The sequence below is a fragment of the Sciurus carolinensis genome, chromosome 5 (assembly GCF_902686445.1).
Source record: "Sciurus carolinensis chromosome 5, mSciCar1.2, whole genome shotgun sequence".
Classification (NCBI taxonomy): domain Eukaryota; kingdom Metazoa; phylum Chordata; class Mammalia; order Rodentia; family Sciuridae; genus Sciurus; species Sciurus carolinensis.
This window is the reverse complement of record NC_062217.1, coordinates 12,319,101-12,344,670: the sequence shown is the minus strand read 5'-3', so window position 1 is coordinate 12,344,670 and position 25,570 is coordinate 12,319,101. Positions and strand designations below refer to the sequence as shown.

Here is a 25,570-nt window from a genome sequence, read left to right as displayed (position 1 = left end):
TCCAGTATGTGAGTAATATTAAAAATGAAAAGACTTTCCTCTTGTGGAATTTACAATCTCTGGGGACAGCCTGCGGACACTGGCGAGTGACTCCACTGGGTTCAGAGTGGCACATGGGAGGAAGCTGCACAAGATGCCACAAGGCACCCGGATCATAAGAGCCCCGGCCTCAGCTTCCATTTCTACCACCGACTGGCTTTGGCATCTTGGACTCCCAGCTCGGGGCAGGGAGTTTCTGGGTCTCCATTTCCTCCTCTGTAGCAAGGGTCTCACAGTGGAACTTGCACCTCAGAAAGATGTGAGGACTCAATAGTTCATAAATGCCTGTACACTGAGTACTAATCTAACTGCTCATTATAGAACCCTTGGAAGGCACTATCTGAAATTTAATTGAATTGAATTGAATTTTTTTTTCAGAATTCAAAATCTCTTTATTAACAGTAAGATCCAGTAAGATCTGGCGTTAGTTTTTGTAGCCACGGCTGGCCCCCGGCCTCTGGCGCGCTCCAATTTCCGGCCCTTGGATTGGATACAGGGTTTGGTGTGGCTGTGTGGGGTCCCGGGAGCCTTGCCCAAGTGCTGGTAGACCTCTCCGCCCTTGCGAGGACCAGAGAGCAGGACTGTGCCACAGCCCTTGGGGGAGTCCAGGGCCAGCTGGTCAAAGGTGAGGATCTTGCCCCCAGCCTTGAGGATGCGGCTGCGGGCTCGGCTGCTCACTCGCAGTGCACAGACCTTCAGTTTGGGCACCTCCTGAACACGCATGTCATCTGTAGTGGTCCCCACGACCACAGCCGTTTTGTTTTCTCGGCCAGGAAGCTTCATCTTCCTGATCATCCCGGAGAGGGAGAGAGGCGGCCTCTTCAGTACAACTTGGTTGAAGGTGGAATTGGTTCGTCTGGCCAGACACCTGTACAACTTGACCAACAGCCTTAGGTAGATGTCCTGGCTCTTGGGCTCCTTTCGTTGAAACTTTTGGTCCTTGTTGTGGCAGATGTCGACTCCCATGATGGTGCCTTCAGCTCGGCCTGGTCTGGAAAGCCGAAATTTAATTTTAAACTTTAGAAAGTTTTTATGAAAGAGTAAAAATTCCTTCTCCCACTCCTGTCTTACAGCTACCCATACTTCCTCCTAGCAGCTGAAGATCCATCCAGAGGTGATTCAGCACACACAAGCAAAGGGTAGCACATACAGAAACGGTAGCATGCTCTGTACGCTACTTCGCGCTGTGGTGTTTTAAATAAAAGATCATCTTAGGTATCTCTCCAAATCAGTGCATACGGAGATTAGATATCTGTAATTTTTTCCTGGTATCAGGAATTGAGCCCAGGGTCGCTTTCCCACTGAGCTACATCCCCAGACCTTTTCATTTCTTATTTTGGGAAAGTCTCACTAAGTTGTTGAGGTGGCCTTGAACTTGCAATTCTCCTGCCCCGGCTTCCCAAGTACCCCAAAGTACAATTGAGGGCCACTGTGCCTGGCCATGTATACAGGTTTCTTAGTCTCTTGATGGTGTTGAATTTTTTTCTGTTGCATAGATGCATATTAAATTATCTTACAATTCCCAAGAAGATGGGTACCTTTTATAAAACAATGAAACATTTTATTTCAAACTGGCAAACAAGTACAAATGCTATATCTATCTTTATGAAATCCTTAAATCTTCCCGTGTTTGATTTTTTAAAATATTATTTTTCAGGTGTAGGTAGACAGGATACCTTTATTTGTTTATTTTTATGTGCTGCTGAGGACCGAAACCAAGCGCTCTACTACAGAGCTCTAACCCCAGCCCCCATGTTTGATCTTTAAAAAGGATAATTTTATAGAGATGGCCTAAGTTTCACATTTTCTGTCTCATTTAAAGAAGTTTATCTGCTTTAGCCAGCCATGGAAGAATGTGCCTGTCATCCCAGATTCTCAAGCGTCTGGGCAGGGTTGTGAGTTTGAGAACTGGCTGGGCAACATAATGAGACCCTGTCCCAATAGGTGAAAAAAAAGTTCACTTATGCTATTCCTTTTAAAATTTCTGCTATTTATCATTTCCTTTTATTTTCTTTGAATTTATTACAAGTGAAAAATCTACATTTTTGGTGTACAACTTACAAAGGTGTATAGCATCGGTCAGCTTTAAGTGCTGTTTTGTCTCACCCCATCAAGTGTACCAATACATGTCTAATGAGCATCTCAAATGGGGAGGGGGAGAGGAGAGGGAGGGCTTAAAATACCAGCAGGAAAAATTGAAGAGGGACATCTGCCTGCCTTACAAGTAGGTAATTACAAGTAGGTAATTTCAATGAAAAGCATAAATTCCTAGAAAGACACAGACTACTAAAACTGACTCAAGAGGAAATAGAAAATACGAGTGAATAACAAATACAGGAATTGATTTAGTCATCAAAGACTTCCCTGAAATGGCGTGAAGACCTGGGTTCAATCCGTATTACAGTAAAACAAAAACAAACAAAACGTTCCTGAAAGAAAAGCCAAGGCTCAGATGACCTCTCGGGTGAATTCTACCACACACCTAAAGAAGCAATACCAAAAAAGAAAAAAGAAGAAGAGGAAACACATGGACTCATTCAGAAGCCAGCATCTCCTCAATATGAAAGCCAGGTGAAGACATCACAAGAAGAGAAGATTGCAGACCACTATCCCATATGAAAACAGAAATTTCCTCAACCAAATATTGAATCTAGCAAAATATACAAAGGATTACCTGACACGATCAGGTGAAATTTATCCCAGGAATGTCAGGTTTAATATACAAAAATCAATTTAACAAAATAGAACACAGGGCAATTGACATTATACTCTCAGTTGGCACAGAAGAAGCATTTGGCAAAGTCCATCTTTTCATGCTAAACACACTCAACAAACTAGGAATGGAAGGGAACTTTTCAGCAGGCCCCCAGTCCCCTAAGATCAGAGAAAACCCAGACATCTCTTTTGCCGCTGCCATTCAGCACTGCAGCCTGCAGTTCCCCTCCTAGGTGTGTCAAGAGGGAACTGCAAACAAAGACCCAAACATAAACAGTGACAGTGGCTTTGTTCTTAGTAGCCAGAAAGCGAACGCTGCAAACATCCAGCAGCTGACAAGCAGATGGAGCACAGTCCATCCACATAGCAGAACACGGTTCAGCCAGAAAAGAAGGCGCCCGACACACACAGCAGCATGGACACCAGCTCAGTGCCTGGAACCACACGCAAAGGCCGCATGCACAGGAACCCCCTGCATGAATGCCCAGTTAGGACACCTGCAGAGACAGAGCAGCGGGTGGCTGCCAGGGCCTGGGGGAGGGAGCAGGGCCGACTCAGTGGGCCCAAGCCTTCTGTGGGGAACAACGAGAATGCTTTGCAGTTAGTGGCGCGGGATGGACACGTGGTAAATATATTAAAAATGACAGAATCGTGCACTTAGGTAAATTTTATGGTTATATCTCAGTTTTTAAAAAAATCTATGTTAGAAAAATTGTACTGGAGATTTTTAACTGAATCATAAACACACAGCTGGAGGGAATTTCGCCCATGAGAGCCCATCCACCCTACCATCACATAAATAAAATCTAGAACACTCCCAGAGCCCCAGAAACATGCCTCATGGCCTTCCCAGTCACTACCCTGACCCCAAGGGTAACGCCAAAGATGAGTCTGCCTGTTTCTGAACTTCATATAGATGACATCACATCAGCGTCTGGTTTCTTTCATCAGAATCTTGTGCGTGCCATTTGAGCCGTGGACGCGTGGACTTACCGGATGTCCGCTCTGCGGGACGGCATTCCACGGGCAAACCCACCTCGGTACGCTGCTTCATTCAACTGTGGATGTGCACTTTGTTGTTTCTGGCTTTCAGCTACCCATGCTGAGAACACTGTAGATGTCTATGAACATATGTTATGAACATATGTAAAGTACTTCCACGTATCGTGCAGAATGATGGGTTGTGAGATGATAGATGTCTATGACCAATTTCAGTGGGTAATACCAAATAGTTTTCCTAAGTATTTGCAGCAATTTATACTTGGTGTATCGCCATGGAATCATGAAGAGGAGAGAGTGCTTCAGGGGAGTCATCGGAGTGCTAAAATCCATTGCTGGAGGGGCAGCTTCCAGCTTTAGCAGTCGGCTCTCTAGTGGGAGAAGAAAAGAGAAGCATGATCAAAAGCGTTCACATCGCTCGTATGATTTTTTTTAAAAAAAGAACAAAAATGAAAGCCAAAAATAAAACGACTCTGCTTCACCCAGTGTAGTCCAGGCTTTTCTGATGTTGAAATAAAAGGGTGGCTGGAGGGGCCCCCCGAAGTCACTGAGCCAGGGCACGATGTCCCTAAGTCAGCCCCGAAAGAGGAACAGTGCAGCCCCACTTATGTTTCTAGACGGGAACGGAGAGGACACCCCAGGGCTGCAGTGGGGCCACCTGCAGGCCATGGGGGGACCGGCTCTGGGGCGCAGCGCCCAGGGTTCCCGTGTGCGCACCAGCGTACACGCCGGGCAGCAGACTCCGCTCCTGAAAGGCACAGATGGGAGACGTGCGGACGTCAGTAGGTCGAGAGAGGCAGGACCGCAGCTGCGCGCTTTCACATGGAAGATAAGAGAGGCAGGCGGAGAGGACCTCGTCCCCAGAGAAGGACAGGCAGAGGGAGCTCACCGGCAGGAAACCCACGTGCTCCCAACGCCTGTGATGTATGTCTCCTTGTGAAAACGCTGTGGATTCCCTTGCAAGGGAATTCCCTTGTTACCTGAGTGCCCTAGAATCCGCCTCATGCAGGATCTTCCTGTGTGTCCAGGTAGGCCCCAGTGTTCCGGGACTCCTGTTTTGGTGTCAGACCATGTTAGGAACAAGAGTGGTCCAGGAGGGGACCAGAAGGCATCTGGGGCTGTGGTGGCAATTTAGGAATAGCAGAGTCAACAGAAATGAAACAAGCCCCTGCATAGCCTGGCAAGTTACTGTCTGACTCCCTGTGGGTTTCTCAGACAATTAAATTAAAATAACAAAACAAAATTCTTTCCCATCAAATAACCATGTTTTTTAGATCTTAGAATGATTCAGAGGCTGCAACCTCTGCCAGGAATACCCTCCCCTATTTTGAAATGTCTGTCTTCGTTGAGTTGGTCTGGCTCTCCATGGTGCTGTGTGTGTTGTTCTGATTCAGACACTGATAATGTGGTATTGTCAACAGGGAGTCCCCCATTGCAGTACAGGATATGGCACATGTCGTGGAACCAGAAAGAGGACTTGGGAAGATTGCTGATGCAATTGTGTGATCAGTTTGTCACTGTGCTGCTGTGGGTGGCTCCATTTCACTATGACCCAGGTGGTTTGCCTCCCCTGGCTTCCTCGTTTGCTCTGAGAGAGGGTGGGAACAGGAAGAGCTGCAGGCAGAGTCCGTGATTTTAAGGGTGGTTCCTCTGGGCTTGAGGGCAGCACAGACTTTCCCAAATGACTGAAGATGGTGAAAATAACTGCTGAAAACAGTAACCGCTGCTGCTGCTACTACAGTGCCTTGGCCTCTCTTATCTCCACCCAAAGGAGGCCAGCGGCTGGCCCTGGCGGCTCGCTCTCCCTTGGCCCTCTTGGCCCTGCAGCCCCTGGGATGGCTCTCCCTGCAGTCTGGCAGCAGGACGGGCTGCAGCGGTTCTAGAGGAAGAGCAGGCCTTCTTCTCAGGGCTGACCCCCGAGTGCCCGTTCCCAAGGTCCTCTCACCGGAGTGAGCAGTGAAGTCCGTCATGACCTCCACTCCAGCCAGCAGAGCCAGGGCTCACCCCCTCTTCCTGGAGGAGGAAAGATGCTTGGATGCTGCCCGCATTCCACTAGGGACCCAGGAGGAGGAAGTGGGCATGGGTGAGCTCCCACATTGCTGCCTGGCCAGGGCGCTTCTGGTCCTTCCTCCGGCACTGATGCCATCGCCGTGGTATTTCTTGCCGGGATTATGCCTTCTCCCCTCAGATTTTGTCTCCTTATCAGGATTATAAACTTTACTGGAGCATGAACTCATCCTTACCCAGTTTTGCCGTGACACAGATCCAGCATGGTCTGGGTGGCCTGTGGGTCCTCCTTAGTTACTTGATTGAAACAAAAAGTGTCTTCAACACTACCAGCTCATCAAGAGCCTTGGAACTGTAGCAGACGCTGTGTGCCGCACGGCAGGAATGGAGTCCCATGAGGAGCAGGCAAAGGCTCTCTGCTGCATCCAGAGGCCTAGAACAACGCCGGCATGTGACAGGAGCTCAGGGAGTATTTGTTGATGGGTGGCACCATCTCTTCTGCTCCTCACCAGAGAACTGCGGGGCAGACACTACTGTCTGCCTGCATTTGCTGAAGTGGAGCTCACTTAATGGTCCAGGCCACACACTCAGGAAGTGGCAGAACCAGAATTCGAGCCCAGGCCCCTCAACTTCGGAGACAGCTTTGCTTCTCATGGACAAATACTTTTGCTTCTATCAGGGACAGGGTGAGGAAGGGTAGGACACTGGAGCCCTGGACGGTGGAGAGGTCAGGGAGGAGCTGTTCCTGTGAGGTGGAGATTCAGAGTCTTGGGCAACAGGCTGGGGAGCAGGGTGCCAGCGGGTGGGAGATGGCTGTGGTCAGAGGTGGGCCTTTAACCGGGGGTCAGGTCTGTCCTGGCATGGACCAGACCCCCAGAGACAGGTGCCAGGATTATGTGGCAACCCCCGTAGGCTTGCTTTTACTGAGCTGCTCTTTAATAGACTGCCTCTTGGCTCCTGTTGATGCCAACAACTCAACAGGAAGCTAGTTACTGGGGTCACCATTCCTCGGGGCCCTGAGGGGAAGTCCGTGCGCTGGGTTTCAGGACCACTTGAGCTTTCCTCCAGAGAGAGTTTCACTTGCCTGTGGAAAACAGTTTCTTCTTCCACTGGAGCTAAAAAGCCAAATGTGTGCCCTCTCCTGTGACAAGTGTGAGACCTTAATTATGTGCACTGTCACCTCGGCCCACGCCTGCCTGTTTTCTGTCCCCGGCCGGGCTTTGACTTTTCTCCACCCACTTGCCACTCCTGACCTCACACCCTGCCCCAGGTCATTTGTGGGCCATGTGAAATGCTGTGTGAGGCCATTGGCGACAGATGATCAGGAAGGGAAGACCTTCTTTCCTCACCATCCCTGCAGGTGCCCTGCAGAGCAGCTGGCATTTCTCCTGGCGAAGGGACCTCCAGTTCAGGGACATGTGGGGTTGGTCCTCACTCTGCCAGTGGCTCAGCTGTGCCCCCGCCCTGTTCCTGTCCCATAGTTCCCTGGGGTGGAAAGGGCGACCCATGAACCCAAGACACCAAGCCGGGGCTCTGTCAGCAGGGGCACGGGTGCCGCCACGGGCTTTGTGCTCAAGTGTCCCCAAGGAAGGGTATCACGAGCAGATGGAGAGCCCGGGGACAGATTCAAGCTTGTGCTGGCGGGTCACAGAGGTCACTTTCCAGAAGTGGAGTGCTGCTGTGGGCACAAGGGAGTCGAGTCTACAGCCCACGACTTATTGACGGGCACTCTGAAGCAGGTCTGAGGCCCCAGAGGCACTGGCGGGGCTGCCCAGCACTGCCCACCATGGCCTTCCCTGTACCCTCTGAGAGTGGGAGTGACCGTGTGGTGTCACACTTCGGGGACTTTGTTCTCTTAGACTCCAGATTCTGTGGCCTGAATGTCTGACAGAGGTAGGTGGCCCACCTGCCTTGAATGCATGTGTGTTCTGTTAAAAAAATGGGAGACGGGCTGGGGCTTTAGCTCAGTGGTGGATGCTTGCCTAGCACACGTGAGGTACTGGTTGGATCCTTGACACCACATAAAAATAAATAAATGAAATAAAGGTATGGTGTCCTTCTACAACTAAAAAGACCTTCTAAAGAATGGGAGACCAATGCAAAACATTTAAAAGTGGTTTTCTATAAGGAGTATGACGATTGGCTGGAGGGACAGGCATAGAATCTAGACTGCTTTCCAGGTGTAACTGATTTTGGAGCCATGAGACTATTTTCCCAGGTGATGGAAGGATGTGCCCTTCTTTCCTCGCCCTGCTTCTTTCTCTTCCATGAATCCAGCAGATGCCCAGTCTTTACTGGTTGCCAGGACTGCTGGGCACTAAGGGAAATGGAATGGAGCAGGCCTCCTCTCCGCCCCGGTGCGGCCGCCTGCCAGCAGGTTATTCTGACTCTCGGGAGGCCATCGGGGGCAGGTGCACCGACCAAGGCCGTAAGGGAGCCTCGGGACGCTGGCACGCTCCTGAAGCTTGGTGGAAGTCCTCGGAGAGTCAAACTCAAGACGGCGGTGGCCCGCGTCTACACAGAGAGGGTGCGTAGGCTCTCACTGGGTCAAGCCCTTCTCGAAATAAATACCTTGATGCCCCGTGTTCCGCTGGGATGCTGGGCTTCCGCGGCCGGGCCGCTCCTGAGGAGCCTGGGCCCGCGTCCCTCTCCATCCCTCATCAAGGAAGCCCACAGGCCAGTGGGCTCGGGCGGACGCACTCCCTTGGTCCACGTTTGGGAAGTGCTCTGACTACCCTCTGGGCAGGGCAGGCACTCGGCACGTGGGCTGCCTGCTCTCGGCCACTTCTCTCCAGTTCCTGGCGCAGCTAGAACTGAGTGAGCGAGGGCTGAAGAAGACGCACGGAGCCCTGCCAGGCTGACTCTGGCGGGCAGCCCTGGGGGCGGAGAAGAGGCCACAGTCGGTCGCACCATACCAGGAAGACCCCTTGACGGGGGCTGGGTGGGGCCAGGCCCGGCCGGGGCTGGTGTTTTTGTCACGTAGGCTGTGGAACCCTGAAAGGCCCAGGGGAGGGGGAAGCGACCGTGAAACATTCACTGGGCCACGGTGGGGACAAAGGGATTTCACGGGTTCTTAGGATGTTTCTGAAACTGTACCCTCAGGACAGTGCAGGGACAGGATTAATGTGACCTTCCTAAGGCTGACCTTGTACCAGGTCCTATAGCACTTCATGTAAAGCCCTCTGGGGTTGCTGGGGCCAGAGAGAGTGAGTCGCCTGCCCAAAGTCACGTTGCTGGTAAGAGGAGGAGCTGGAGCTTGAAAGCACAGGCCTGGGGGTCTGAAGCCCTGCGGGACGCTGATGAGCCTTTGCCAGACCCTCCAGGCCTCGGGAGAGCACGGACACAGCAGGTGTGTGGGCTGACTTTCCGACACGTACCTCATTTCCCCGTAGTGACGGCGTCCGGCCCAGGCAGGCTCCTGTGGTGTGCTCCGGCTGGGGCGCGCGGAGTTTCGGATTGAACCCATTTCCAGGTGGAGCCGGGGAGCACGGGCAGGCAGAGGCTGGAGTCTGGAGTACCCTGCACCAGGGCACCTTTGGAAGGGGTCGGGTGGTCAGTACTGTAGACCGTGCAAGTCCTCACGTGGTTGGGGCACAGCTGAAGGAAGCGTCCCGCAGGCAGCCTGGAGAGGAGGTCAGTGGAGACCACAGAACTGAGTGAGGCCTGAGTCCCAGGCACTCTGGATAGAGTTGGGGAGCAGCAAGGCCCCCCCGAGGAGGACATGAGTGGGAGGAAGGCAGGAGGGTGTGTCCAAGAGAAGGGGCAGTGTTTGGGTCCAGAGCTGCTGACGGTCAGATGGGGAGAACTTGGCAAGGGCAGGCTTGGCGAGGGACAGGCAGCCATGCCTTGTGCCTCCAGCACCACGTCTGACAGCTCTGCCTTGGCAGAACGGAGCCATTAGAGCGCCTCTGCAGAGTCTGCAGGACCTGCTCTCTGTCAGCTGTCACAGGAGCACGGTGATTCCCGATGCCCACACCACAGAGGCTGGGAGACCCAGTGCTTTGCCAGGCTGGGGCCTTGCCCGCTCTGCTTGCTTCCTGGAGCTTTGGGGCGTGGAGGGTACAGGGACGTGCAGCCTGCACCAGTCACCCTTGGCCCCACCATGCCAAGGAGACGCTACCTCTCAGGGCAACTATCTCTCCAAGAGTCCAGGGCAGGGGCCCAGGAAAGTGCAAGGTGGCCCAGGAAGGGCAGCTACCTTGGGCAACTCAGGAGAAACAGGAGCCCAAACCCCTCCACCCAGCATAAACCAAGGAGGGTGGCCCTCAAAAACAGTTGGGGGAAGGAAGGTGACTGTTGGACTCCCCTGCACAGGGGTCTCCACCGGCAACGGGGCAGAGCAGGCCAGGCCTGGCCAGGGTGTTGAGCAGCCTCACAGAGGATTCCCTCCTCTTCTCAGTTCCACAGTGACTTCTCTTCTTCCCTTCAGTGCATCTTACCCTGGGAGTTCATAGCTCATGGGACTAGGGAAGAACAGGTTGGCAGGATTCATACGAAGATCACTGATCGGATTTCTCTCGAGGTGGGATTTTTAAAGGACCTGTTTGTTTCTCTTGGTGGCAGAATTGCAAATGGTGAAATAAAACAGGGCAGGGAAATTCAGAGCGGTGAGTTGACTTCTTTTTGGAGTGGGATGGCAATGAGGCAGCCTCTCTCAAAACCCACTCTACCTCCGGGGAAATGCCAGGAAAACAAGAATATCATGTGGAAAAAGTTACAGGGGCTTGTACAAGGCTCCTCACGAGCCCAGGTCTCTTAAAATTTGCAGAGTGGAGCCCATTTTGTCGTGGGCATTGGCAGAGTGGGCGCCCAAGGGTGAGATGTCCAGAGCCTTGTCCCTGGGGCTCACCCTGGCAGCAGGGCAGAGGCGGCAGCAGAGATGGTGGCTCCACTTTCATTTTAAAGAAACGCCCTCCAAGCCCGGGGGAGGTTGAAGAGCTGTAATTTGAGACGCTTCTACACCGCGTTTACCTGGAGCAGAAGCATTCCTCCTCGAGGCCAGCCAAAGTATGTGGGTCAAGGAACAATGGGAGATTCAAAAGAGTCGAGAAAATTCTAGAATGAAGTCAATGGAAATGTTGACGGCTGACTTCTGGAGGAAACTGGGCAGGATTGGGGCGTTTTTATTCTTACTCAAGTATTTTTCAGTATTTTATTCTAGATGCTTTTATAATTAGAAAAAGTAAAAAGGAGATTCTTATAAAGAGAGAAGAGGAAAAAAAAGTTGTTGGGTTTGCCTAGAACGTGAGATTGTCTCTGGGAAGGGATTAGAGTGAGAAATTCATCCATTCTTAGCTAAACAAGACTGAGAGTCTAGCACACCTAGAAATGTTTGGGAAATTTAAGTGTAGAACCTGGGTGTTTTTCTTCCTATTTGGGTTGGGCACATTGAAATAAAATTATCATTTTAAATACTGTATAATGCTTTACTTTAAAAGAGTACAGGATCTTATTAACTTCAGCCACCCACTGCCTGAAACTGAAAGTGTTCCACTTTTTTTCTTGGCTGCCAGGATGCTCAAGAACAAAATTTTAATTTACAACTATCTCCTTGATCAGTTCATTAACTCCCATTATTTTATAGATGATTTTATTTAATATGTCTTTATCACAAGCCTCCCATGGTCTTTTTGGGGACTAGGTGGGAGTATTATAATAAATTACCTCACTTGAGAGACAAACTGTGAAGTCAAGAGGTACAGGGACCTTCCTGACAGATGTCAACGGCGATGTGTGGAGATGGTGTTGCCCAACCTTTCAGACTCCTCATCCAGGGCTTCTTTCACTGTGCCGACTAAGCAGTAGGCATTCGGGTGGCTCTGAGACTCGTCTGGGACGGTGATAGAAGAGTCGTATTAACTTCCAGGGCTGGTCACTCACCCATCTGGAAGGTGGAAAGTAGTTTACTGTGCAACAAGGAACACGCCTGGTCCTCACCCCTAGGAAACACATTGTTAAGAACCAGTCCCACAAGCCACCAGAGCCAATGGTAGCAATTACTATTTCCCAATCTTGGATTCACAGCAAGGGTTAGTCCCTCCAAAGACTTGTCCTCTTCCCTTTCCTGACACAGTGACATTTCTGTTCTAACCTTTTGTCTCCCTGAGGGTCCTGAGTTGCCCACATGTCCCTGTGACTGATGGCCCTCGGTGCTGGGAATTTTGCCACATTAGTTTTCTCAGGCTGCATTGCAAGGTATTACAGATGGTGATTTAAACAGAAATATATCATCTCATGGTCTGGAGGCCAGAAGTCCAGGATTAGTGTACTGGCAGGGTTGGATCTTTTGGGGGCCATGAGGGAAGGATCTGCTCCAGCTCTCTTTTTAGCTTATCAAAGGCTGTATTCTCTCTGTCTTTACATGGTCTGCCCTCTGTGTCCTAATCTCCTTTTCTCTAAGGACATCACTCCTACTAGATTAGGGCCACTCTAATATTCTCAGGTGAATTACCTCTGCAAAGACTATCTCAAAATACATGCACATTCTGAAGTCCAGGGGATTAAGACTTCAGCATATGAATTTTCGGGGAATACGGTTTGTCCTGGAAGATGAAGAGCATCAGCCTCCACATGTTACTAGGCGGGCCTCAGCAACCTGGGCTGCCCAGAGAATGCCCACCTCTCCTGAGCCAGCGGATGCACGGGCCCCCAGGTAGACAGATCCCAAGTAGAACCCCAGCGTCCACATTCACTATGTGACTGCTCATGATTTCCTCCTTTTCTCTGGATTTGGTTTCTTCTTATGGTACCACTTCCAACCTCACAGGATTGTTTTGAAGACCAAGAGTAAAAACGACTGCAAAATGCCAGTCCTTGGCATTCTGAAGGCAGGAAGAAGCGATGACATACTTACACAAATCCATCAGCTTCTGCAGAGGATGCCCCCAAGCCTGCGCCCGTCTCAGCTGACAGGTCGGTCACACCTACAATGAAGGTTTGCCCAGGACTGTCTGGGGCCTGCTGAGTGACACACCAGCATCCACGGAGATCTCAGCTCAGTGTCTCATTCCTCAGCTTCTCTTGGCCTGGATTCAGGCATTGATTTCAGGGGCGATGCTGCCCCAGTTTCTAAGACCTAGCAATTGAGTGTCATTTCTTCACCTGGGGCTTTCTTTACAAGGTTTCTGTAGGTAAATCCCAGGTGCCAACCACCAACACACCTATAGATGCCACCACCATCTCAACCAGTGGGACCACATTCCAAATGCCAGCTGACACCGACTTCAAGGAACTATTGTAACCACTGTTCTTACTTCTTCCAAACAAGAAATGGGCATGCTTCTCGGCTTTGATGATCCCATGGATTGGGTCCCGTGAGGAGGGAGGTGAGGTGGCTTTCTCAGTGACTCAGAGGGAGAAGCAGAGTGAAACATGGATTTGTTAGGTCGTGTGTAGGGCAAGGAAGGCACCATCAGCTCAAGACTTCGTGCTGAGACTCTGTTCAGTGTCTGTGCAGCAGGACAGGCCAGACCTCACCAGACATCAGGCTGATCCGTGACAAACTGCCTCCCATCAAGAGCACAGGCCTGGTCCATAAGGTGGGTGACTCTCTGCCTTTCAGTCACTGCATCTGGGCCAGAAAGTTAGCAGATGGCCGCTTGATGGAGGAGAGCCCGCTATCTCTGTGCTGCCAGCTGTGGTCACTGGACCCGCAAGGCAGAGCCTTCTCCATGCAGGACCTGGGAGGTTACATCTGATGTGGTCTGGAGGAGCATTTCTGTGGGAGACTGGTCTTGGGACAGCTGCAGAGAAGCAAGAGTGTCTCATCAACAAACGTGAGCAGATACTTCTTAGTGGAGACCTTTCTTGGGAGGCTCGAGGCTCAGAAGACGAGACCCTAAAGCATCCTGTTATGCACTTCAAACTGAGCACACCTGGGGAGCAGCGGCTTTCTCTGAGGTTCTTTAATCTGCTTAAAGGTCGGATCTGCCACAGGGGAACAGAACTTCCATCTTCCCACTGAAACGTCACTTACCTCAGTTAAAAAAATAAAAAGTAACTTCTCCCCAGGGCGTGCCGTGAGCCAGTCAGTAGTGCCCACCTCACTGCAGCCTGGAGATTCCCAGGTGCCGGGGATCATCGTTATCCCCATTTTACAGATGAGGAGACTGGGGTAAGGGAAAACGAAAAATTTGTCCAAAGTCAAACAGCTAGCAAGTGGAGAGTGAATCGAGACAGTCCAACTTTGGTGGCTCAATGTCCTCATCTCTTTCAATTTGCTCAAGACCAAATAATAGTGTCCAAGTTCTACCAGGCAGATTCTGTACACTGCAGATGCACAGTGAATTGTATTTGGAGCATTTGTCAGAAAACTGTCAAATCCCATAACTAATCCAATAAGGGGGTGAAGTTTTAAAGTAGACCAAGTGCTTAGCTTTGCTCTTTCTGGCCTCCATGTTGTTTTCTGAAGAACAATCTGGGGATGATGGTCAAGTTTGAAACATGCGTTCCCTTCGACCCATGATTCCATTCCTAAGAGCACTTCCTTGGGGATAGAGACACAGGTGATAATGGAAGTATCATTTGCAGGCTCTTTTTCCACCCAAAGCACACCTCTCTCTCTTCTTTCAGTGGAGGGCTCTTTTCACTTCCCGAGAAAACAGAAGCCACCACAGGATGAGCACGTTGCCCAGCAGCCACCCTCCTTGCAGATGCTTTGGGTTCAGCTCTCCCTGCCCGTTCACTCGTGCCCTGTGACCGCCCCTCTGGTTACTTGAGACATCACCCCTTTGCGGGATTCTCCTCCGGTTTAGCGGGCTATTTTCATCAGCTATGAACGTGCTGTTATTTTGCCATTTACAAAACACTCCTTGGCCCCACCCTTGGCTTTCCTCCACCTCACCAGTCCTTCTGCGTCCCCTTGACGCAAAGCGAGGAACAGGTGCCCACCTCTCGGGCACCTGTAATTCTATCATAAGTTGAGGGGTACCTATAAGTTACCATGTTGTGTAATAGATCGTGTCTTTAAATCATTGGCATGACCCCAGGTGACCTTGTCAGCCCCCTGATGTGTGATTTGAAAACATGCTCCACTCACTTGGGACATTTTCTGCCCTAAATATGGAATCAGCCATTCTTCAAGGGGCCCTGGTTCCTTTTGGTGGAAAGGTATGTAGAGGCCACACTTTGGGCACGAGGGGTACTTACTGGCTGCAGGGTTGGTCACTGTTTTTAGGCTGTGAACCTAGTAAGGAAATGGTGTGTGTTTAAGATAAACTATATCATGAGTTCCAACTGACATTTCCATATCGAATTCAGAACTAAAGGGTTTTAATTTAATCCCTTTGTTCTTATAGATTCATCTCTTTTTATCTCCCATGCCAAAACCTGGTTCCCAATTTACTTTCTTCAGTAATAAACATACAACAGTCTCAGAATAACAATGCAATTTCACAAACTAGTACAATTCTTCCACAAACAAAACAATTACTGATAATAGTTTTTGTTTGTCAACTATTTATTTATTGTCACCCCTTTTAACCTTGGAGTATATACCACTAAGAATGCCCAGTGAAGTTCCTATATTTAAAAGTTTTTTGAAATAATTCTATTCTGTATTTATGTCACCAAATTGATATATGGTTAGGGGTTCATTTATTTAATTTTGTTTTCAACTTTTGGGAATCGAAAAATTCATTTTAGTAATTATATAAATACCATTGTCCCTTGTTTTCCTTGGGTCACTGATTCCAGGAACCCCACCCCCAGACACCAACGTCTATACCTTACATAAAATAGTGTGGTGCTTACACACACACCCTACTGTGTTAGAGTTTCATCTCTGTGACCAAAATCACTGACAAGAACAAGTGAGAGCAGCAGACTGGTTTTGGCTCCCAGTTTCGGTGGTTTCAGTCCCTGGTTGGCTGGTTCCATTGCTTTGGGGCTGGGCAGGCGGAGCGTCATGGTGAAGGGCATGGTGGGGGAAAGCTGCCAGCCCGTGGCAGCTGGGAAGCAGAGCTCGAGTGAGCGAGGGGCCAGGGACCAGACGCCACTTTGCAGGGTACAGCCTCAGTGACCCACTTCCTCCAGCTAGGTCCCATCTCCTGTCGTCTCCTCCCTTCTCCACTGTCCATTTGAGAAGGTAAGTGCCCTCACGATCCAAGCATTTCCTGAAATCCCACCTCAGAACATTGCTGCTTTGGAGAGCAAACCTTCCAATGAGATTCTGGTGGACATTCCAGACCCACACCACACACCTACACCATTTTCAATCTGAAGCTGGTTAAATCCAGGTGCAGAACTCATGGATACAGAAGGTTGACTGTATTCACATGATTCTAAAGCCAAATTATAAAACAAATTATACTTGACAACTTTATCTTATAATCCTACCCCCTATGTATCATTTCCTCTCCAAATTTTAATAATTAAACAATTTTTTTTTTGCCTATAGTTAACTACACAGTATTGTGCACTTAAACATTTAACAGGGTAGAGCTCACGTTAAGCATTCTTACTCTGAAAAAAAAGGACACAAGGAAACTTTTGGAGGTGATAGATGTGTTTCATCATGTTTATTACCTTGATTGTGGTGGTGATACCATGGGTGTGTGTTTATGTCTGAACTCATCAAATTGTATACATTAAATGTCTGGTAGTTTTCAATAAGAATTATATCTCAATAAGCTGTTAGAGACTTTTAAACATTATGAATATCACTCTTTAGTAATATAAAGAGATAATCTTAATTCTTTTATAGATATATAATACTCCAACATGTGGTTATATTGAAGTTTATATATAATCTCCTGATGCAAATCAAAATTTTAATGGACCTTCTACACTGAAGAACTCTAAGATTAAACAGCTCTCTATGGTTGTTTTTTCTCATCCATAAGTTACCTTTCCATTTTGCATACCTACTCTGAGTATCTCTGTCATGCCAGAGGCTGGCTCTATTCATGTTCCTTAACTAGTTCCCAGTTAACTAGTTCCTTAACTAATCCCCTGACAAGGCTCTAACTAGAGTTTCAACTCCAGAGTTACCTCAAAAACAATGTTCAAATATGTTCAAATATGGAGATAGTCTTTAATGGGGACAGAGTTTCTGTTTGGGATGACAAATTTGTGGGAATGGATAGTGATGACCACATATAATGCAAATGTAGCCAGTGGCATAGAGCTGTGTGCTTACAATGGTTTTGTAAAATCAAAAGATAACTTACAGATGAGAAAAAACCACCACAGGGAATTGTTTCATCATGTAAGAGAGGTCTTCAGTGTAGAGACTCCATTAAAAAATTGATTCCATCAGGAGATCATTTATATAAACTCTGGTACATTCACACAGTATAGTACTATGTAGCTATGAAAAGATTTAAGAATATATCTTTATATTATTAAAGAGTGATATTCAGGATATAAACTTGACAAATTTTATAAAAATCGTAAATTTTATGTCATATACACTCCTCTCCAATTAAAAAAATAATAGGTAGGGTCTATGTGAAACACAAATGTACTAATAGCCATATTTTTTTTTCTGAGAAACTGCTATAGTAATGTGCTACTTGAAACTACTAAAATTCTGTGCATGAATGGAGTCGAGTTTTTGACGAGTAAAATGCGTCTCAGAGCAGGGGACAGCAGAGGCCCCAACCTCCTCCACTCTTCTCTGCACCGCAGCAGCAGGCGAAGGCGGCCAGCCCCCGGGCACACGCAGGGGCCTCAGCTCTCCGCTGCGCTCCACCAAGGTTCCATCTTCACCTTCTCCACTGCGGCAGGGAGGGCTGGCCACCTTCCAAACCTCATCTTATCTGCCAGGGACTTTTTCTAGATTTCCGTTTATCCTACCACAAGATGATGTGAATTTTATGGCCCCTAAATAAGGTGTTTATAACGAGGACATTCAGTTCAGTGACAGACTCTTCAACCCATCCCTGATAGTGTCTGAGTCAAGGTTTATCACACTGGGCTGGGATGTCAAAGGCTCAGGGCCACCTACACTGAGACTTTTCTGAGGCCAAGTCTGAATGGACTCATGAGTGGGCCCTGGGCTCTGCTGAGGGCCATGACCCTTTACCATCTCTTCTTCAAGACCTCTTCCCCAGCCGCTGACAACTGAAGACCGTTTCAGATGCCACAAGGTCCTAGCTGTCAGGAGCTCAGGAGGTACACAGCATTGTAGGCGATCTTCCCTCCACTGGTCATGTAAAAACGGTTTCTCAATCCTTTGGTAGAAAAATGACCATTTCACTCCTTGTGGAAAGTTTCCTCTCTCTTGTGTCACCGGAACTGTATGAGTCTAAGTGACAAAGAACTGATTCATCTGCTGGGGCCACTGGGCACACCAGAGGCAGGACCAGCACCTGCAGCCTGAGCCACTGATGACCCCGTGCAGTTGGGGTGACGGGGGCCCAGGGCGCAGCGTGCACACGTGGGTGCCACGAATCACCTGGATGAACGGCCACCTTGTTCCAGAGCATTTGCCTCAAAGCAAGTAAGGGGGAGGGCAAGATGGACGCCCTGTGCAGGCGAGCAGGCACTGCAAAAGGCGTCTGCAGGTACGGGGGGAACAACGGGCACGATCTGGAGCCAGACGACGGGTCGACAAAGCGCCACCCGCGTCCTCTGGAAACACGACACTCGGCCCGCGTCCTGAAATCGGGATCAGGAACACTTCCACGACAGCAGAGAAAGCAGGGCTCTGATCCTGCACGCACACGGGCTCCGCTTCTGCACCACCGACACCATCGATTCTGCTGTGTCTACCCGTCCTCTTCTCCCCAAAATATTAAAGAACGTTTCAGATACCACGTTATTTTACTCCCTGAAGTATTTCAATACCTGGCTCCCCTTAGGGCGGTCAAACAATAAATACCCAGTGTTCGTTATTGGAAAATCAGCAACGTTATCTTTAATACAGATGTGGTACAGAATGTGTAATTACAGCAGGGCAGTGATCCAGTTAAATAAAATTAAAAACCTTTATTTTCCCAAATATAAAATTACTAAATTAATGTCTTGAAAGAAAATATAACATGGTGAAAACTTTAAATTATACCCCCATTCACCACAGGATTTATGATTTACCAATCACATATTCCACCATTTTGGCAAAAGGATGACATTTTTAATAGTTTATAAACCTAATATAGCAAAGACTGTGTACATCTCCATATTGCACTTTTTTATGTACAAGAATAAAACAGTAAAGTCAAATGTATTGCATATACTAAGAACAGCACAACTTTGTCACAATTAAACTCAATGCAGAAGCAGATGTATTAAAAATGTAGAAATGTAATACACGTATGTACAGAATGCGAGGCTGTATTAACAAACTGTATGTACATTGTGATATGCTGTACTAGGTTTACTTTTGAGCATAGTTGTGGTTGTTAGTACAGGCCTTTGGTTCTAAACTGCTCCACTAGCTTTAAGCTCACGTAGTTTCTTAAGCATTCACATGTTTTAAGTGCAAGGAATAAGTATAAAAGCACTAAATCTCCTCGTTCACCAGTACAAAAATGACAATGGTCAGTTTCCTTAGGTCATCAAAACTAGACACAAAAATAGTTCTTGTATTCAACCTGAATGTGCCACAGGAAAAAAAAATAATATCTTCAAGATTTTCCAGCTCAGCCCAGAAGCAGAAGGCCCCTGGCCTCAGTTCCCGTGCTGCTGCCCCTGCATCCACATTCCAGAACACTGTTCTTCTTTAGGTCACTTATTTTAATACTACTCTGTAAGGAAGAATAAAATTTAACTCCAGCTTAAGAATGTCCACCACACATCTCTGTTAAGACACAAGGAAAATTCTAGATATTGCCAGTGAGATTTAAAAAAATATGTGCACCCTCTTCCCACACCTTAGAAAATCTGCTATGAAATACCAACAGACCCGATTCCCTTTCTCTCCCGTTCCCCATGGCTTCTCCCTGTGCTCGGTCTTCCCAGTGATTAGCTTTGGAAATCATCCTGAGTTTGCAAATGACAAAGCAAGTCCCCACCCGTGGTCCATGAGCCGAAGTCACACAACCGAGGACGAGCTGGTCAACCCGTGAACCATTGTGCTTGTTGGAGTCCCGCTGATAGCATTGAAGATGTGAAGGGAATTCGACAAAACGCTCGTCTTCTCCTCCAGTGGGCAGATCTCAAGGCACAGAAACATGACGTTACTAAAAGGTGAGTCCCCAGACATTTCTCAAAACTACATTTCAGACAACATGCAGAACTGGCCACCACTGTCAGTGGGTTTGGCAGTTTGCAGGGAGACACTGTTTGAGCATATCTAGTAAATGACTGTTTTCAGATGGCGATTTTAAAGAGAGAGAGAGCAACCTGTTTTGTTTCCTTCACCAGTGAGTGAATGAAGAACATTCTAGACTCCCCATACTTTAGGTGACTTGAGGTCTAGCTTACAACTTGATTGGGACCTGACCTAGCCTTGTCCCTTGACAGAATCTTCCAAAGTGAATTTAGAGCCATTTATGCTTCTCTCCCATCTCCTTAAGGTCTCAGAGCTTTCCCTCCTGGGTAAGAGAGGGTGGCTGCCGCTGACCTGAGCGTGCATCTTTGCACAGCCTTTGTCTCCAGAAGGAAGCTGGGCGCAGACTCGCCCTCTAGCAGGTGGAGACTCAGGAACAGACCCTCAGAGAGGCTCCTCTCTAGGCAACTGAAGCAACCACTCCAGTCTGTAACTCATTTTGCTTAAGTGTTCCAAGGGGTTTAATCTCACACTTGTTGACACAAAGGGAAGTTCAAGGTACAGTGGAGAGCAAATCACTGCAATTAATGTCCATATGATCTTGGAGCTTAACAGTCTCAGCCTATAATTTCTTCCCATTTCCATCTTTCCTAGTGCTGAAAGCTGGCACTCATTGATTGAGCTCTGCATTTTGCAGGAATTTAGAGGTTCTGTGGAAAAAGTTTGAGTTTTTCCATAAAGAGGTTCCCATTAGACTTCTCCTTCTGTTTAATTATTCACACATTCATTTATTTAGTTATTTCAATGTTTTTTTCTTTTGTTGGTGCTGGGATCTAACCCAGGACCTTGAGCACGCTAGGCAAGGTTCTATCACTGAGTTACATCCCTTGCATTTTTCCCACTTTTTAAAATGCCCAGATTAGGGTTGCTTTCCTTTGCACATGCACTCTACAATGTCTACAGCTGCCTCCAACTCAGTAATAATTTTATGTGAGTCAGTTTAAATGAGTTAGTTTATCAGAAAAAGAAAACTTAAAAGTGACATTACCATCCCAGCTGAGCGTGTTAGCATGGAGGAGAAAAAAAAAACAAGTGAGTTAAAGTCCAAATACTGAAATTAGTTTTCCAAAATGGGAAGTCATCATGTAACAGGATAACTGACTCGAAGGGCCCTGGCTGTCATCTTGCAAGACCAACAGGCAATGAAGTAGGGCACACACAAAACCCCCCTATGGGTGCTCAAGATGCTAACACTAAGTACAAAGACTAGGACAGTGGCTTGTATGAATGTGGATGCTGCTCTTTGACCTCTGCTTGTTGCTTAGGTCAGACGTTTCCTCTGATGACCACTGGGACTGCAGAGAGACTTCATAAAGACAGAGCAGTCCAATCAGGAATGATGCCCACGATGATAAGGAACATATACAAAGTAACTATGAAGAATCCACTGGGTACCCGGTCAGTGGTCAATAGGCAAAAAATGGAATAACTAGGTATTTTTAAGTGATGTAAGACATTTAGTACAACAGAGAATTCCTTAAACCAGGCTGGAAAGTTCTGTTCTTTCAAAAGATTGAGTGATATGTTTTCCAGACTGGATCACGGTGAGGGAGGCAAACTCCACAAAACATGGTCCCTCTAAAAACAAGGAGGAGGTGGTGCTGCTCTCCTGGGTGGTCTCAGGTCATAACACAGGGGCAACCTGTTAGCTGTTCCCTAAGCAACCTAGGGTCGCAGGAGCAGGAGTGTGGTAGGTTACATTTTTCTTCAGATATTAAAACTCTGGGAAGATGCCAAAGGCTTAGCCCATCATAGGGTGCATCTGAGACCCAGCGAACACATGTTCCCTCAATGAGAGTTCTGATCCGCCAGAGCCAGGGTGGCACTTACCTGCTCGTGCATGATTTCAGAAAGCTCCTTTGCCATTTCCCGGTAGTTGGCCTTCATTTCTTCCTGATACTCTAACTGGTCTTCTTTAATCAGGCGTTCATTTACTGCTAAGGCTTGGCCACAAGCTTCCACAAATTGCCTGAAATGGGGCGGAGAGGGAGACAAAGGCATGTAGAGGACAAAGGGTAGCAACTCTTTCCTCAGTGAGGACGGAAATGATTGATCCTTGAGGAGAAAAAGACATTTTTAAAATGCTTACCTGAAAACTTCCTTCAGCAACTTCACTTTGTTGTCAGGGTATCGTTTTGTGTTTGTGTCATCCAAGAAGGCTCGTGCGTACGCTAGTGGACCAGCATTGACCTAGAAAGGAGCAGAAGGTTTCATTTATGTTAGGAAAAAACTTACTATTACCACCTGTTTAGCTTCGGGGGCATGTGGTAAAAAATGTTTGAGTGAGTTAATCATGATTCTTGCCTTCTAGGAAGTTATGACCCAAGAGGAAACCAAAAATAAAGTGTAATGTCACATGTTACTTGCTCCATCACCTGGGTCATCCTTGGGCACTTGTGATGAAGGCTCTCTATGTAAGAATGGACTTGGAAACATAAAGACCTAGTCAAGTCTGAACATCCAATCAGCAAAACACCAGCGATGCACGCCAGAGATTCTTACCACCGAGGCTTGAGCCCCAGAACTGTCTTCGTTGCACTAAAGGCAATCTGGCGAATTCAGGGAAAAATGAAAAAAATATAGTTATATGCCAGTTTTTAAAAACCAATTATTCACTCTGCTGAATTGTACAGGCAGCCATAGGTAAAATGATTTGCTGTCCCACACCTGCAGTGACCATTTGAGGTGTGCTGTAGCCAGTGTGTCAGAACTCTGCGCCTCTCTTCCGATTAGCTAAGAAGGGCTCTCTGAAGTTGGTAAGTCAGGAAATACAGGAATGAGGAGGAAAGGAGGCTGAACATCCTGGGATGGGAGGAACGCTCCGGCACCTCAGCGCTGGGGAAGGAACTGGATCACGGGATCGATGCACACTCTTCCCAGGAAGATCTGGTGATGTGAAGAGCGGGCGGTGGGGAGAGCTGTCTGTCTGAGGTTCTGATCCAGGTCGGGCAGGACTTGTGTGGTAGTGGCCGGAAAACTGAGCCCCCAGAATTCAAACCAGATGTGGGGAGACAGAGGGAACAAGCCACAGTGTCGGAGGTGGAGCCTGAGACGGGAGAGCCAGCTAACCTCCTGGGATGACTCAATGTACGGGGCAAGACTCGGGTGTGTGGGATCGTGACAACGTGGAGACCACCCTAATGACCGACTGTCTAAAAGACTCAAAGAGTAAAGCTGACGAGACTGCACAAAACCTAATACAACTAGATCCTGGAGTGCAGGGTCAAGAAGCCACATAGATAGCTCTGTCGTGTAAAGCAGCAGTTCCATGAGCCTCATAATGAATCATAGAAGTACACAAATAAATGTCAGAATTAATATTCTCTGGCCACAACTTTTTTGCTATCTGGGCAGGTATAAGTATAAACTTAATCTCTTCATTTTTAACATGGATTTATTTGCTTTATATGATGGTTGCACATTTTATAAAACTTGAAGGTCACTGTCAAATGGCAGGACATATTTTGCCCTCTAGGGAGCCCAACCTGTCCAGCCCCACCCTGCACGGATGCCCACACCCCTTCACAGCCTTTTGATAGAGGCTGGATGTTCTCAGGTCAGGTTATTGAGTGAGTTTGTTTCCAACTACAGAAAATTATGGCCTCTGGCCCTGCTGTGTAATCACATTGTTGGAATATTTATTTTCACTTGCTAACCAATTTTGGAACATTATTTTTCAGAATGTAAGGGAGAAGACTGAAAACATCTGTGAATAGTTCTGTGGTCAAAGAGATTTAGGAAAATTTTAGGCAATAATTCATGGTTCTTTAGTGTAGATTAGATGAATCACTGGCAAAAACTGATTTCAGAAAATGAAGCAAAAAATTTCCTTTACAGAACAATCTACATGTAACTTTCATAAACACAATCTACTTGAAAGAGAAAAGAAAACAATGAGCTATAGGGATTTGTATGGAAATAAACATGTGCTGGAATTACTTATACACACTTAGGACTATCCACAAAGCAAGATGTATACTGGTCACTGGAGGGAGGTGACTGATTCACAAGTTGAACATATCTTTTAATCAGTACCTAGATCAAAGATGATCTTTTCAATAAATGGTACACATCGCTTGGATGGTCATATGGAAAAAAATGTACCTGGACCCTTGCCCTACACATACAAAAATCTATTCTAGATGGATTGCAGACCTGAATGTGAAAGCTGAGCAAAAGAGGAAAACAAGAGAACTTCTCTGAAGTCTTGGAAAGGGCATGAGTTTCTATAAAAAATGCTACCAGAAAAGGAGAAATTGATTGATTAGACTATATTAAAATGAAGAATTTCTGTTAATCAAAATATTATTGAAAGTAAAACTTTGGGTAGTTTTGCAGACACAATTTTATGGGGAAACCTAGTATCTGCCCTTCTTATATGTAGAAGAGTCTTGATGTTTCCAATTAAGCAACCCAAATCCCACAAATTACTGAAAAATCAGGTGTTATAGAGAGCGATCTCTTGTCCCCAGCAGGCAGTGGAGTGAAGAGGACTGTTGTAGGTGGGTTGGAAGGGCCGCCACCTCTCCCCTGATAGTAGGAGAAGCTACATGGACACTAGGGAAGGTAAAGGGCACTAAAGCAGACCTTGCTGGTGTGAAGGGCTTTTCCCTCCCGGACCTTGGGCTGGCTTTGCCTGGCTCACCTGGACACTCACGCTGCCCTGGAGTTTGAGCTGCAGTTTGATCATGTCCACTTCAGCCGAGGAGCACAGTTGCCGGAGCTCGGCCACCTTCTTACTCATCTCGTCGATGGCCACTTCAATGGGGTTCAGGTCGGTGTGGTGTTGGTACATGACGGGGATCCGCTTCTTCACGTAGGGGAAGCAGTGTATTGCTGCACAGGAATGAGGCCCAGGATTACTCCACAGTCAGCACCACCGTCACGGTGGCTGAGGTAGAAGTAATTATCATTCCTATCGTACAGACAAGGAATCCAAAGCTTGCCAAAGCCACATGCCAGTTCTTTGTGGAACTAGCGTATTTTCTTCCTTTACAATCTTGTGTGTTTAATGGGTTGTACCAAATGAAATCAAAGGACCTGGATCCTTGTTATCCTTTAATGTGAGAAGCACATCTTTGAAAAAAATCATTTTATCAATCCCAGTTCAATTTTCTTATCCATAACTGTCTTACATTCCTGGAGGTGGTGAGATTTGTTATTTATGTATTTACTTTGCAGTGCTGAGGATCAAATCTAGGCCCTTGTACATACTATGTAAGTATTCTACCACTGAGCTATATCCTCAGCCCTGGAAGTGGTAAGACCCGAATGCACTGGTGGGTATAAGATGCTTTTGAAAACATAAAAAAGACTAAATGGTTTTGAGGTGTTATATAAAAGATTAAGTCCAAAATAGTTCCATAAAGTATCAATGGGAAATTTCCTTTTTCTCCAAACAACTTTGAATCACGTGCTAAATTTGGACAAATCTGAGAAATCAATAAAAACTAACAAATGAGAATATATTTCCAAGCAAAGCAATCATGAACCAGAAATTCAAAAACTGTTGTGAAACTTAAAGGAACAAGAAATACAAATATTTACTGTTTCTAATACTTTTTTAAAATAAAAAAATCTGATTAATATTATTTTCAT

General features: G+C 47.3%; 1 protein-coding gene and 1 pseudogene across 12 annotated transcripts in view; both read right to left on the bottom strand.

Moving 5' to 3' along the window:
• Window positions 1-463: 463 nt before the first annotated feature.
• LOC124985452 (ribosomal protein L18-like) lies at window positions 464-3,812 on the bottom strand (annotated as a pseudogene).
• A 14,784-nt stretch (window positions 3,813-18,596) lies between these two features.
• Window positions 18,597-25,570, bottom strand: part of Dock9 (dedicator of cytokinesis 9) — a 273,347-nt gene continuing 266,373 nt past the window's right edge. For all 12 annotated transcript variants that reach the window (XM_047553251.1, XM_047553252.1, XM_047553253.1 and 9 more), the window contains 4 exons: window positions 24,618-24,808; window positions 22,062-22,162; window positions 21,803-21,941; window positions 18,597-19,858 (listed from right to left, as the gene is read on the bottom strand). In XM_047553251.1, coding sequence (XP_047409207.1) covers window positions 19,736-19,858; window positions 21,803-21,941; window positions 22,062-22,162; window positions 24,618-24,808 — 554 coding nt within the window. In that variant the 3' untranslated portion in view covers window positions 18,597-19,735. The remainder of the gene's footprint in view (window positions 19,859-21,802; window positions 21,942-22,061; window positions 22,163-24,617; window positions 24,809-25,570) is intronic.